The sequence below is a fragment of the Microtus ochrogaster genome, unplaced genomic scaffold (genome assembly GCF_000317375.1).
Source record: "Microtus ochrogaster isolate Prairie Vole_2 unplaced genomic scaffold, MicOch1.0 UNK1, whole genome shotgun sequence".
Lineage (NCBI taxonomy): Eukaryota > Metazoa > Chordata > Mammalia > Rodentia > Cricetidae > Microtus > Microtus ochrogaster.
In genome coordinates, this window is record NW_004949099.1 from 2,035,203 (window position 1) to 2,050,041 (window position 14,839).

Below are 14,839 nucleotides of genomic sequence, written 5' to 3' on the forward strand. Positions count from 1 at the left end.
TTACAGATGGTTGTGAGCCACCATGTGGTTGCTGGGAATTGAACTCAGGACCTTTGGAAGAACAGGCAATGCTCTTAACCACTGTGCCATCTCTCCAGCCCCTGGAGAATAATTTTTAAGGCCTACCTGAACAACTTAGAGAAACCCTGTCTCAAATTAAAGAGACCTGGGGACAGTCTCAGTGGTATAGGTCTTATCTCCCCCTGTACCATAAAAACAAACAAACAAAGCCTAAATTATTTAAAAGGAAAAAATCCTTTCCATTGTTTTTACATAAAGGAAAGTCGGACTTGGGGGGGCACTACTCCTCGGCCGTATCACCCCAGCACTACACCTGTCTACACCCGACCCCTAGCCTGCCCTCAGTCCTCACTCGCAATGCGTCTCCCAGCACATGCTGCTTACTTTGCTCCTGCTTGAGGCTGAGCATGGCTTACAGCGCCACTAACTAAACACCTAAAGAATCAAGCATTATTTGTAACCCAGAGAAAGCCCAGGACATACTGCCACCATCCTGTTTTAAACGCTCTACTGATCTCTGCGGCAGGTGAGCTGGACCTGGGCAGAAACCTCCACATGCTGTAACACATTCACCAAGTCATCGACCCCATCTCCAAACCCGCTTCTTTTTCTTTCTTTTTTTCTTCTTTAGGTTTTTCGAGACAGGGTTTCTCTGTAGCTTTGGAGCCTGTCCTGGAACTAGCTCTTGTAGATCAGGTTGGCCTTGAACTCACAAAGATCTGCCTGCCTCTGCCTGGGATTAAAGGCATGCACCACTACCACCCAGCTCCTGCTTCTTTCCCAGAGATGAACAAGCAAGTTCTGTCAACTGCACAAGGAAAATTTACCTCATCTCAGAACAGCAAATCAGATGTGTTCTGACTGGACCAAGCAGCAAGACCATGCTGGACACTTGTCTGGAGCCCAAGGGCTCTGCATGGGAGCTGTAGACCACAGCCCCCTCTCTGGTCACAAGCCTCTGCAGAAGCCCAGGGGCCTGTTTCCATCTGTGAAATGGGTGTGGAAGACTACAAAAGACTACTACAGACTACTCACTTCTGTGACCCAAGTGCTGATGTCATGGACTAATGATGTCATGTGACCTCAACTGGGTTTATAAACTGTCCCATCTGTTCAAAGGAAGCTAACGAGAGCTCCCTTCGCCCTTCCTGTCTGGAACCCTCCCTGTGCTCCATCCTGCAGGTGAGGCAGCTGGGCTCATAGCCATGACCCAGCCTCCTCCCTGGTGCAGTCTGTAGCTCAGAGAAGAGGACCCCACACCAGTACCTCCTCTTCAGTGACAGCATAGATGTTGATCTCCTCTTCCTCTTCCTCCTCCTCTTCCTTTTCTCCCCTTGCCAGCCGAGCCTCTCTCTCTGCTTTCCATTTTCCCACCAGCTCAGCTCTGACTGAAGACAAAGCAGAATAAAGAGTATTTAAAAACATTCCACTGGGCTACGAGGCCAAGGTAGCTCCTCTGGAAAAGGACACCCTGATTGTGCCCTAAAGGGTGAAAATGGCTGCAAAGGACAGTCTGTCCTACACTGCCTCTAGCTTCAAGTGCATGCAACACAGTTTTTGTAATATTATCTCCAAATCCTCTCCAGTGACTGACTAACAAGCACACATGAAAAAGGGTCCCACCCTCACCATGCACTTCCAAATTCCTATGGGAACAGATATAGACACACATCTCAGGCTGGCATGGTAGCTTTGCAAAGAGGAAGCACTCCCTTGTACAGACACCACCTCCCTCTCCGTCAGTAAGCTGTCAATGGTACAAGACACAGATCTAAAAGCTACTAATACAGGCACTATGAAACAAGCTCAAGAAAAGCTAGCTTATAAGGATCTAGACTGTGACCTGCCAGAAAGAGGAAGATCTGTGGCTTCACCAACTGTTCTGAGCCTAGCAAGACGTGACTGCCTCACCTGCCACCTACATGTCAGCTCACTAATAGTCCACTGAAGACTGTTAGCCACAATAAAAGGCAGCTTTTGGGACCATGCACTATTTTAAACCATTTTCAAGGGAGAGAAGAAAAGCCAGGTGCCAGCTACATACAGTGACGTGCCCACAGCTACATACGGTGACACGCCCACATACGGTGACATGGCCACAGCTATATACAGTGACATGCCCACAGCTATATACGGGAACACGCCCACAGCTATCTACAGTGATGCACCCACAGACATACGTTTCTTTTCATACTCTTGTTCCAAAGGCACAATAACTCCATCATCTTCATCCAGGTAACCATAGTATTCAAAGTCAATCGCCTTCATGAGCTCAGCACGCGTCTTTCTGGGAGGAGGGAGGGCTACAAGAAATGGCAACAACTTAGCTGATTCCCATCAAGATCATCCTCGAGACAAATCTTTTCTCCATACGGTGCTAGAGCCACACATGACACATGGCCATGGAAATGCCACAAAGTCAGCATTTCTCTGTATCATATATGGGATCAAGAAAGTGGAGTCACCTTCTCTAAAGCTAAGTGGACTCAAATTAAAGAAATCTACCCTTGGCTAAGGGTGTAAGCCAGTGATTAGAGCCTTGTTTCACATGCTGTAGGCCCTGGGGTCAACCTTCAACATTACAAAACCAGATAAATAACAAGTAAATAAATGGAATCTTCATGATGTAAATCCACGAACTGGGGGTTTAGATCAGTGATGAACTGTGCTAAGCAAGCACAAGGTCCCAAGTTCAGTCTGAAGCACCTTCTAGTAACACTCTCAATACACAATCCAGAACAAAGCTTTTTAGGCAGAGATATGCATCACAGAACTATTCATACAACAGTGAAAACACTAGGGATAAGCTAATACCATAAATCAGCATGGGGTATCCAGAAACCACTTTAATGCTATTTCACACTGTGCTTTCTTTCTTCTTCTTCTTTTTGTTTTTTATTTTTTAGAGACAGCATTTCTCTGTTTAACAGCACTCTTTGGAGGCAGAGGAAGGTGATCTCTGAGTTCGAGGCCAGCCTGCTTTACAGAGTGAGTTCCATGACATCCAGGGTTACACAGAGAAACCATTTCTCAAAACAAAAGTCTTGGGCTGGAGAGATGGCTCAGAGGTTACGAGCAATGACTGCTCTTAGAAAGGTCCTGAGTTCAATTCCCAGCAACCACATGGGGACTCCCAACCATTTGTAGTGAGATCTGGGGCCCTCTTCTGGTGATGCAAGCAGAATGCTGTACACATAATAAATAAATAAATATTTTTTTTAAAAAGTCTTCTAATTATGAAAACTTGAAGGGCTGGAGAGATGGCTCAGTGATTAAGAGCACTGGCTGTTCTTCCAGAAGTCCTGAGTTCAATTCCCAGCAACCACATGGTGGCTCACAACCATATGTAATGAGATCTGGTGCCCTCCTCTGGTGTGTGAGCATACAAGGAGGCAGAATGTTGTATACATAATAAATAAATAAGTCTTTAAAAAAAAAGAAAGAAAGAAAGAAAGAAAGAAAGAAAGAAAGAAAGAAAGAAAGAAAACGAAGCCAGGTAGTGGTGGTGCACACCTTTAATCCCAGCACTCAGGAGGCAGAGACAGGCAGATGTCTGTGAGCTCGAGGCCAGCCTGGTCTACAAAGTGAGTTCCAGGACAGGCTTCAAAACTACAGAGAAGGGCTGGAGAGATGGCTCAGAGGTTAAGAGCACTGGCTGCTCTTCCAGAGGTCCTGAGTTCAATTCCCAGCAACCACATGGTGGCTCACAACCATCTGTACTGAGATCTGGCGCCCTGCTCTGGCATGAGGGCATACATTGAGGCAGAATGTTGTATACATAATAAGTAAATAAATCTTTAAAAAAAAAAAATACAGAGAAAACCTGTCTTGGAAAAGCAAGAGAGAGAGAGAGAGGGAGAGAGAGAACTTGAAAACTGGAAATAAAGGCCTACCAATACTACCAAAAGAATGGTTAAGTATGAATAATTCATACCACGGTGATCCTTTTATTTTTCTTGGTTCTAAAGATCAAAACCAGGGCCTCCGCATACACACTCAGCAAGTGCTTCCCCATCAGCTTAAGCCCGGGACAGGATGCACTTTAATTCTTCACAATCAACTATGCAGTCAGTAGCTGTTAAGTGATCCATCAAGGAGTGTCCCGGCAAGCAGGGGACAGCCATGTTTGGCAGACCTCCACTCACTGCCCACAGTTGGAAATGGCAACTTTATCTGCCATTTCAGTTCATGTCCTGTGACAGGGTGGTCATCACACTAGCGAAAACAAAAGCACTGCCTTCCTCCTGACCACAGGGACTAGTTTTAAAGTCCAGTCATGTGAAAGAAAAGAGAAAATGTACACTCTTAGTCAACTGGGACTGAATAATCTTTCACCTAGGCCTTGAGAAGGGTCTAGACGGAAACACCAAGATGATACTGGTTTCCAGTCATCTCTGCTGGAGACCTGCATTGGGTCAGCAAGGGGACTCTAAACTCTCTCTTTAGCTGGGCAATGGTAGCACATGCCTTTAATTCCAGCACTTGGGAGGTAGAAACAGGCAGGGGTCTCCATGAGTTCAAGGCCAGCCTGGTCTACAGAGCTAGTTCCAGGACAGGCTCCAAAGCATACCCTGTCTGGGGCGGGGTATCGGACGGATGGACACTCCTGACTTATGCACACCACTTGAGACTGAGCCGGGCTGTCATCTGAGTCCTGGAGCTCACAAGTTTACGACATGCCTAAGTAACACTGAAAGGGCTCTATGTCAACAACAAAACCTACAGCGAAAATACATTGAGGGCTGAAGACATAAATCATTAGTAGAGTGTTTGCCCGCATGCACAAGGTCTAGGGTTCAATTAACATAGCAGAAAAATTAAATACATTTAGAAAAAAGTAAATGGCGCAATGAGATGCCTGAGTGAGTAAAGGCTTGATGACACGCATGGTCAAGCAGAGAACGCCTGCAAGCTGTCCTCTGTAGCACACGATCTTACAGCACACACGGTGGAAGCAGAGAACGCCTGCAAGCTGTCCTCGGTAGCACACGATGTTACGGCACACATGACCCCTCACACACACAAATACTCATACCGTAGAGAAATGTTAATTACAATAAAGAAAGATAAAAAGTAAATGCAAAAAAAAAATTAACAACAAAAAGAAATCCTACATGGTAACACAAGTCTGTAATTCCAAAACTCTGAAGGCGAGTTTGAGGCCAGATGGAATAAAGTCTTAAAAAAAAACAAGCTAGGCATCTATAATTCTAGCAGGTGGAGGCAGAAAGATCAGGAGTTCAAAGCCTGGGTTACATGAGACTGTGATCCAAATACATGAAATGAAATTAAGAATAAAATTTTAAAGCTTTTTTTTTTGGGGGGGGGGGTGTTTTTTGGTTTTTGTTTTTTTTTTACAGGGTTTCTCTGTAGCATTGGAGCCTGTCCTGGAACTCACTCCATAGACCAGGCTGGCCTCGAGCTCACAGAGATCCGCCTGTCTCTGGCTCTTGATTACTGGGATTAAAGGCGTGCGCACCATCACCTGGCTCTAAAGCTATTTTTAAAAATCTGGATATAATAACTCCTACACTGCATAGTATATGGCATCCTTCTCTCATTCACTAGCAACAATTAAAGGCCAAGGCCTCCTCAAATATGAGCTACTTACGTTCTTTCTCAAATAGCTCTCTGACACCAGGCAAATCTTTTGCTGCCCCAAAGTACTTGTAGCCACGGTTTCCTGGGACTTCTTTACCTTCATGATCCAGCATTTTAGGACCAACTTTCTTATTGAGGAAGAGAAAAGAAAAATGAATCTGATACATGAACCTACTTTCCTGTGTTTACAGATACATTGAGATAATAATGTCATACACGGAAAACACCCCACATGGAAAAACAATTGAGGATTGTTTTTAAAACTTCTTAAAAATTAACCTAGGGCTAGAGACATAGACCAGGAGTAGAGTGCTTATCTATCATGCAAACAGCCTTGGTTCAGTCCCAGACCACAAAAACAAAAACCACAGCCTGACATGGTAACACACCTCTAACTTCAGCACTGAGAGGGCAAAGGAAGGAGGCCTGATGACCCATGTTCAATTTCACAGCACCCACATGGTAGAAAAGGGACTTCTACAAATTGTCCTCTGACCACCAAGTTCGCATTGTGGCATGTACATGCATGCACACACGCACACATAAATAAATGTAAATAAATAAATGTCATTAAGAAACATTAAAAGCCAAAAGGAAAAATCAACATGGATATGAATACGGCTCAGCACAGTGCTTGCCTAGCCCCAGATAAAACTGGGTGTGGTGGTGCGTCCCTACAATCCCAGGACTTTGAGAACCTGAGACAGGAAGACTGCCAAAAATCCAAGGCTAGGTTAGACTACATATACCCTGGCTACACAGTGACATTTTGTCTCAAAAACTTAAAGCAAAAACAGAAAAAGAAAAAAACATACCAAGGAGCTTAGGGATATAGCCCAATCAGTAGAGGCCTTGCCTAGCTTGCACAAGGTCCTAGGGTCAATCCTAGCACCAAACAAAACCGAGTGTGGTGGTACATGCCAGAAACTGCAGCACTCAGGAGGCTGAGGCAGGAAGAAGCAGGTTCAAGGCTAACCTTGGTTACTGTGAGGCCAACCAGAACTACATAATGCCCAGTCTCAAAAGAAAAACAAGCAAAAACAATAATAAATATCAAAATAAAAACAGAATGGAAATATCAAGGAATATCACAGAATTTTCTCAGCATACTTTTATATGTGGAGATTGCAGTATAAAGTGTATATGCTGAGGCTAGAGAAATGACTCAGACCTAAGAAACAGGTACTGCTCTTGCAGAAGATCTGAGTTCGATCACCAGCACCCACATCAGGTAGCTCACTACTGCCTGAAACTCCAACTCCCAGGAGCTCAAATTCCTCTGACCTCCATGGGCACCAACACTCTCTCTCTCTCTCTCACACACACACACACACACGCACACACACACACACATACACACACATACTTATGCAAAACTAAATCTAAATTTAAAATAAAGTGTATTCCAGGATTGGTAGTGCAAGACTTTAATCCCGGCAAAGGCAGATGGATCTCTGTGAGCTCGAGGCCAGTCTTATCTACATAGTGAGTTCCAGTACAGCCAGAGCTATGCAATAGAGACCTTGTTCAAAAATATAAAGTGTGGGTGTGGGTGTCTTACCATAATCTGATACTAAGGGGGAAAAGCCCACAACAGGCAGGAATGTCTCTGGGGAGCGCAAGGAAAAAATGTAAGGTGGCCATGCTATTTTAAACAGGTACTTTGCCTAAACTAAGGCCTGAGCCATGCAGTATTTCAGGATTATGCCACCATCCTTTCCACAGATATCCTGTCAACAAGTAGCAGCTGCTCTCGTTACTATCAGCTGGCTCCCCTTGAGAACCTTGAATAGGCGTGGACTGAACCTAAAAACAATGCACAGCTAGACACGCCCTTCAGCAAGCTCAGCAGTTTGTCTCGGGTACCACTGGTCTCCACAGTCAGGACCACCCAGCTCCTTAACCCCGACCAAACTATAGCTTACTTACCCCATAGTCAGGACCACCCAGCTCCTTGATCCGGACCTCCCAGTGTCCTTTCTCCCTCAGCAGCTTGTTAATTTCATCATTCAGGTCTCGAATTCGGAATTCCCCTAAACCAGCTAGAAAACAAAACTGTTAATATCAGTTCTTCAAGACTACACGCCCTGAGACAATGGATGTCAACATTCCCAACACACGCACCCAGTGTCATAGCTGTACAGCGGCTGGCAACACTGTAACAGGCTACTACATAAAACTGCTCATTTAAATTGCTAAGAGAGGGCTGAGTGTGGTAGTGCACATCTTTAATCCCTGCATTCAGGAGGCAGAGGCAGGCAGATTGCTGTGAGTTCCAGGTCAGCCTGGTATACACAGCAAGTTCCAACCTAACCAGGAATACACAGTAAAACCCTGTCTCAAAAACAAATAAATTTTAAAATAAGTTAAGTAAGGAAAGTCATCAACATGCAAATAAAGGAAGACCAAGACTATAAACAATAGTGTAGGATTAAAAAATTATTTTAAAAACTTCATTCTCAGCAGCAACCAAAAGGAAATGAAAATGTTTCTATATTATTTACACCACTACTAAAATGAACCAGTTTAGGTGGTAGGCAACAGTCTCTTGCAAAGATTCGGCAAGTCTGACTTAAGCACCAACAGCCAGCACCATCCTACACCACTCCAGACCTTTCAGAAAAGCAGGGTGCTGCTATGGGACTTCGGGGAAAGACTATGGGCTTTACAGATCACCTAGGGGCCCGCTGGAAAGGAAGTGTACAAAGTGCATGCTCAAGTGCTGACTGCGGTGGCTAAGGACAGGACACAGATGGGCACCCCAACAAACAGGAGGACAGCTGGTGACCACACAGGTCAAAAACCAGCGCGGTCTTTCTGAGGCAGAGGGGAATGGAAAGCTGCAAACGGGCATGTGGAACACTGCAGGGAGGCGTGACCTCCATTTGTCTGTGCTGACAGCTGATGTGGATATGCCAATCAGCCCAAAGTCAGTCCACTTATGTTAGAAATGGCATGCTTCATCTTGAATAAGTCCATTAAAAAAGGAAGAAAAATTAAGGATCAAGAGACAGCTCCATAGTTAAGACCATTTGCGGCTCTTGCAGAGGACCAGTTTGGCTCCCAGCATCCACACCAGGTGGCTCACAACTGCCTGTGACTCCAGCTGCAGAGGGAGTCACATAATTGAAAATAAAACCAATTAAAAAAAGAAAAAGATCAGCCAGGCTGGTCGTGCACACTTTTAAAGCCAGCACTCGAGAGACAAAGGGTACTCGAGAGACAGAGGCAGATGTATCTTCATGAGTTCAAGCCAGGATGGTCTACAAAGAGTTTCAGGACTCCCAGGGTTGTTACACAGAGAAACCTTGTCTAGAAAACCTAACCCCCCCCCCATTAAAAAAATGTGCATAGCCATCACACTGTTCTGGAGACTGAGGCAAAAGGAACAAAAAAGCTCACGGCTTGCCTGGACTAGAGTTCAAAAGTCAGCCTAAACAACTTAACAAGATCTTGTCTCAAAATAACTATAACTAATACCAAGTAGAGCAAATATGAAAATAAATTTACAAACTTCCATTCCCATAAAACAGCTTAAGCAACAAAAAGACCCATTACTCCCATTTTGAGGATGTGCAACCCTGTAGTCAGAAAGAAACTCAAAGCAACCAGTCTTCCCAAAGCAAAGCTAATGCTTACCAAAAAAAAAAAAAGGAAAAAAAGGAAAAAAAAATACATGCTTTTGGGGCTGGAGAGATGGCTCAGTGGTTAAGAGTACTGCCTGCTCTTCCAGAGGACCTGAGTTCAATTCCCAGCACCCACATGGCAGCTCACAACTGTTTGTAACTCCAGTTCCAGGGCATCTGACCCTCACACCAATGAACATAAAATAATAAAAATAAAATAAGTTTAAAATATACATATATAGGGCTGGAAAGATGGCTCACAGTTAAGAGCATTGCCTGTTCTTCCAAAGGTCCTGAGTTCAATTCCCAGCCACCACATGATGGCTCACAACCATCTGTAATGAGATCTGATGCCCTCTTCTGGTCTGCAGGCATACACACAGACAGAATATTGTATACATAATAAATGAATAAATATTTTGAAAAAAAATATATATACATATATATATGCTTTAATACCTTCTTGCTGACATTTTGAAAATCTAACTAGAAGCTAGATATGGCTGAGTGGGTAGGGAAGGGGAAAGGATCTGGAAGGACTTGGGGAGTGGAAGAATACGAACAAAATACATTTAAATATGAAAAATGTTTTTAAAAACACAAAATTTAATTAAAAAAATAAGTTAAGCAGAAGCCAGGTGGTGGTGGCACACATCTTTAATCCCAGTACTCAGGAGGCTGAAGCAGGTTGATCTGAGTTCTAGGCCAGCCTTGTCTACAGAGTGCCAGGACAGCCAGGACTACACAGAGAAACCCTGTTTAAAAAAACCAAAAGGGAAAAAAAGTCAAGTGTAAAATTATCAGGTGCATTATTCTATAAATGTCATCTAGGTCACACTGACAATTTGTTTGCGTGTTCTGTTTTAGCCTCCTGTGTACTGTGTAGCTATGAGGGCGGCCTTCAGCTCCGCCCACACTGGGACTGCAGGCATGCACCACACTTGGGCCAGTGTTCGCATCTCAATGGCCCTGCTAATTCCCTATGGACTTGCCTTATGGTCATTAGGAAAAGCGGGCTGAGGTCCCCATGTCTAACTGTGTATTCTAGAGCACTTTACAGGGTTAGCCATCTTACCATTCTGAATCTGAGCAACTTTTTTCGAGATCTCTCCAATGATCTGTATGGAAACAAATAGCAACAGGCACATTTTCATGGTGTCTGAACAGATCGGGAAGCACAGGAAAACTGTAATTCACAGCTAACAAAAATACTACAGGTGCGATAGAACACACCTCTCACCTCACCATTGGGGAGGCAGAGGCAGAGGCAGAGGCAGGCGGGCCTCTGTGCTTTTCAAGGTTGGCTTGGCCTATACAGTAAATCCCAGCCAGCAAGAACTACAATGTGAGACCGCGTCTCACAAATCAAAAACAGTACTAGGCAGTGCGAGGGCCCACTTTAATTCCAAAACTCGGAGGCAGAGACTGTGAGTTAGAAGTCAGCCTGGTCTATATAAGGATAGCCAGGAACACAAGAAGAGACCAGTCCAAAAAAAAAAAAAAAATTAAATTCTGGTTACTGATCATTGAGACAAAAAGAAGCAAGTAAAAGCATTTTCTTCTTTTGAGGTCAGGTTTACCCAGAACATACCTGTCGTCTCCATTTCTCAGCTTTGGGCAACTCAGTACATTCAGAAGCAAGAAACGGTCTTCGTTCCTAAGGAGAATGCATCACATATTGCCACTAAGCTCTGTGCACACATAAGTGACATTCACAGATGATTCAGGCTTGAACCCTGACAAATCTAATGCTCTAAATACACCTGAAGTCACAGTGCTAGAGGATTACTCAATTCCTACCCCTTACTCTACAATCTTCCCTTAGGAAACTATAGAATTAGGAAACACAATTACTAAAGGAACTATAGTTAAAATATAAATACATGCAAGTATGTAATCTCTCCAGGCTCACCCTCTACCTTCTTATAGTCGCTATTAGAGCTAGAATGATAAGGGAACCCAGACATCACTTCAGATCTTTAGATTCAGAAAGAAAAAAGAGAGAAAGAGAGGGGGAGGAATGCAGGGCCATATAATCACGTGCCCCAGCAGAAGAGAGGAACACCAGAAGTTCAAGTATACAAACGCTTCAGCAAGTACAGGCAGGAACAGATGGAGTCTGAAGCCTGTCCAAGGAGTTCCAATCTGCTGCCTCTTGACACTTCCCAGAAGATGCAACTTCACTCACCTTGACTTTCCCCTCTTCCAGCTGAGCTTGACGAAATCTTGCCAGGGCGGTCCTGCCAGTCACACAAAAGACCCTATTAGATTTCTCACCACTCAAGTTCCTGGATGAGACAGGTCTGCTCATGACCACATCTAAAGTCTAGTGCGAACAGTAAGAAAGAAACCAGAGCAGACAAGGATTTTCAAGTTCCAAAGGATAGGCCTCCAACACTATGTGTGTTTTTGAGCACTCAGGTATCTAACAATACTGCATGTACAGACTGGGGAAACTCTATCAGACTACTGTGATAAGCAACATACAGAAATGTTAAAAGAGCCGGGCGGTGGTGGCGCACGCCTTTAATCCCAGCATTTGGGAGGCAGAGGCAGGCGAATCTCTGTGAGTTCGAGACCAGCCTGGTCTACAGAGCTAGTTCCAGGACAGGCTCCAAAGCCACAGAGAAACCCAGTCTCGGAAAAATAAAAAAAAAAAAAAAAAGTTAAAAGATTAATTAACATCATGCATGCTCTTGCTGTCATTCCCAACCTATCCACAGATCCACAGGTGGGGAAATGTTTATCCAGCATATGTTCTGGAAGATGTCAGAAAACTTTAATGGGAAAACAAACACGAGCAAACACAGGAATGCTATTTTAGCACAAGGAGAGAAGAAACCGCTTCCAGAAAGACTCCCGCCAAAGGGATCATGTGAAAGTTCTGTGCTGGTCGTCACATCTCAAAATTTTCAGTTGATACTCACATAGCCTTTTCTGCATTTCGGGCCTAGACAGAGACAAAGGAAGAAAACATTGAGTTTAGAATATCTGTTTTTTTCTTGTGGTTGACTTTAAATGATGATTTAAAGGGCTAAAAAATTAATTATTTTTCTTTCAAATTCCTGCTTGCCTGTAGGTGCACCATGTATGAACAGTGGCCAGGAGAGATGGGAACGTCAGGTCCTCAGAACTAGAGTACAGGCAATTGTGAGCCACCTGATATGGATGCTGGGAACCAAACCTGGGTCTTCTGCATGAACAGCTGTAACTGGTAGTTTCTCTCTCACCCGTCAGTTCCCGAATAAGAACTCTGAGGCTTAATTCTTACTCCTCCGTCAACTGCTAGCATTTCCCTCCATCTGTTTGGATTTCCTGCCCAGCTATATTCTGTACTGCCACAGGCCAAAGCAACTTCTTATTAACCAATGGTAATAAAACATATTCACAGCATACAGAGGGGCATCCCACATCAAACAGTAAGTGCTTTTAACCACTAAGCCAACTCCTCAGCCCCTAGAATACCTTTTATCACTTCAAACGTTTCCTTTTTTGTCATTCTTTAAGCTATTTACTTTTTATGATCATACACGTTTGTAGAATGTACTGTTAATCCATTAACCTCTCTGAGCCCTCTCCCACTCCTACTGGAATTACACATGCACCACCATGCACAGCAGGCTGTGAACGCACAGGAAAACACAAGACTGGCTTCTGCAAAGCAATTTCTACACAAGCGCTGCACATCAGTGTGAAGTCGACGATCCCTAAACCACAGGGTCAGGAAGACAACACATTTTCTTCACTCGGGTTGTAGACTACTCGCTAAATTTGGGACTTGGATTTTGCTACGAGCTCTTCCTCTCACTATCTCTGAGACAAGGTCTCTCTAAAACCTAGTTTCCCTTTGCACCACACACAATTTCATGATGACGTCTTCAGATACATGGTTGATAGAGGCGGTAAACTGAGCTTCATTTTTCAGATTCTCCTTTCCAACCACCTCTGGAAGCAACTTGGCAGAGGGTGGGTGGATAAACGAACGTGGCAGCAGTGCAGGACACGCCCTCCTCCAGACACAGCCGCTTCAAGACCAGCTTTCTCTCCTTGTTAGGCTTCTGTGCTAACAGTCTCTAGTGGCTTCCAAAACATCCTCTGTAATCACTCCATGGCATCATGTGCTTCCTAAATTTTTGTTTATCTATTTTTATTTAATAAGAGTATGTATCTGTTTGTACCTACATATATATACAGTAACATTCCCCCCAAAAAAAGTGTACTAATGGCTTTTTTTTTCTATTTGGTATTGTAAAACACCCCAGACTGAAAAGAAGACCTATATATTTGAATAAATGCCCATATTTTGTATATATATTACATGGTTATGCATAAACTCAGACCTGTTTCATAAACATACTTTGGAATGTGCATATGGATAAATATCTAACAAAATGGGCTGGTTTTGTGGCTAAGACTATACAGATCTCAACACTAGACCTCAAAGATACCAACAAAACTCAGAGGTGTTAAAGCAACTCCATACGCTTTTAAGGGGACTTCTACTTTTAATACACGTAAAAAAATATATAGATTCTTTTGTATGTGTATGAAGGTTTTGTGTGTGTGTGTGTGTGTGTGTGCGCACCACCTGAGTGTAGTGCACACTAATTTCAGAAGTGGGTATTGGATCCCCTAAAACTGAAGTTACAGATGACTGTGAACTGGAAACTGAAGTGAAGGTAAGTGGTCATCTTTCCAATCGCCATAGGGTCTTCACTTTGAAAATACTACAGTAACCACGCCTCTCTGTGCCAATTCTCGCAGTCATCTCATATTTATCTACATATTAGACACTTCTTGAGGGAATGAAACCGAGGGTCACAACCTCTCAACACTTCATCCCAGGTCAGTCATTCACTCACTCCGTCTCGGGCATTAAGCAAGCAAAAATGTGAAGACCCTGCCCTTGAGAAAATTTTATCTGTGAAAACAGAACACCTTGGCGGATCCTCCGCCCGTTCAGTCCTATATCCATAATGTGCTTCATCCGGACTGAACCACCGGAATGTAATTCAGCTCCCCAACTCAATTTTCCCCTGCAATTTCTAACACCCACGCCAGGCGGGAAAAGAACCCCTCACTAGGCCTGGGACCCCGAAGCCGCCCACTGACCCGGGCTCTCGCACCCAGGAGCCCGATGCCCTCCCCAAAGCACTCACCATGGTGCCGGCGAGGGCGCCTAGGCGCCGCGCCGCAGAGCAGCGTGCCTTGCAGTCCGGGACCAGCCGGGCCGGCGCGGGAACGGAAAACTCTAGTAGCCAACAGGTTGCTCTCTTTATGTCGGAAGAATAATAAAAAGGACCGGAAGTTACGGACCGGAAGCTGATAAAAGAGCGGAGGAGGGGAGCGGAGGAGGGGCGGGAGACGCAGCCACGCTCTGTGGGCGGCTTTCCGTCAACGTCTGTCCAGTGCGTCGTCTCGCGCAACGTGGGCGGGACTACGCTTGCGCCGCGGCAATGAGGCTGTCAGCGTTTGAGTTGGTTGTGTTAACAGCGGTCAGAGAGTTTGCCTGTTTCTGTCCTTCCTATCCTTGTAGGACAGCACTTGACCATTTTGAAGATGACTCCTCTACCTCTCTGAATGCACTGAGT

General features: G+C 44.5%; 1 protein-coding gene across 1 annotated transcript in view; it reads right to left on the bottom strand.

Annotated features, from left to right (window-relative positions):
* LOC101985280 (pre-mRNA-splicing factor ISY1 homolog) overlaps positions 1-14,530 on the bottom strand; it is a 16,258-nt gene extending 1,728 nt beyond the window's left edge. The window contains exons 1-9 of the mRNA XM_005364826.2: positions 14,408-14,530; positions 12,176-12,198; positions 11,437-11,488; positions 10,840-10,905; positions 10,324-10,366; positions 7,552-7,664; positions 5,633-5,750; positions 2,202-2,324; positions 1,288-1,409 (exon numbers count right to left, since the gene is read on the bottom strand). Coding sequence (XP_005364883.1) covers positions 1,288-1,409; positions 2,202-2,324; positions 5,633-5,750; positions 7,552-7,664; positions 10,324-10,366; positions 10,840-10,905; positions 11,437-11,488; positions 12,176-12,198; positions 14,408-14,410 — 663 coding nt within the window. The 5' untranslated portion in view covers positions 14,411-14,530. The remainder of the gene's footprint in view (positions 1-1,287; positions 1,410-2,201; positions 2,325-5,632; positions 5,751-7,551; positions 7,665-10,323; positions 10,367-10,839; positions 10,906-11,436; positions 11,489-12,175; positions 12,199-14,407) is intronic.
* Between the last annotated feature and the right edge of the window lie 309 nt (positions 14,531-14,839).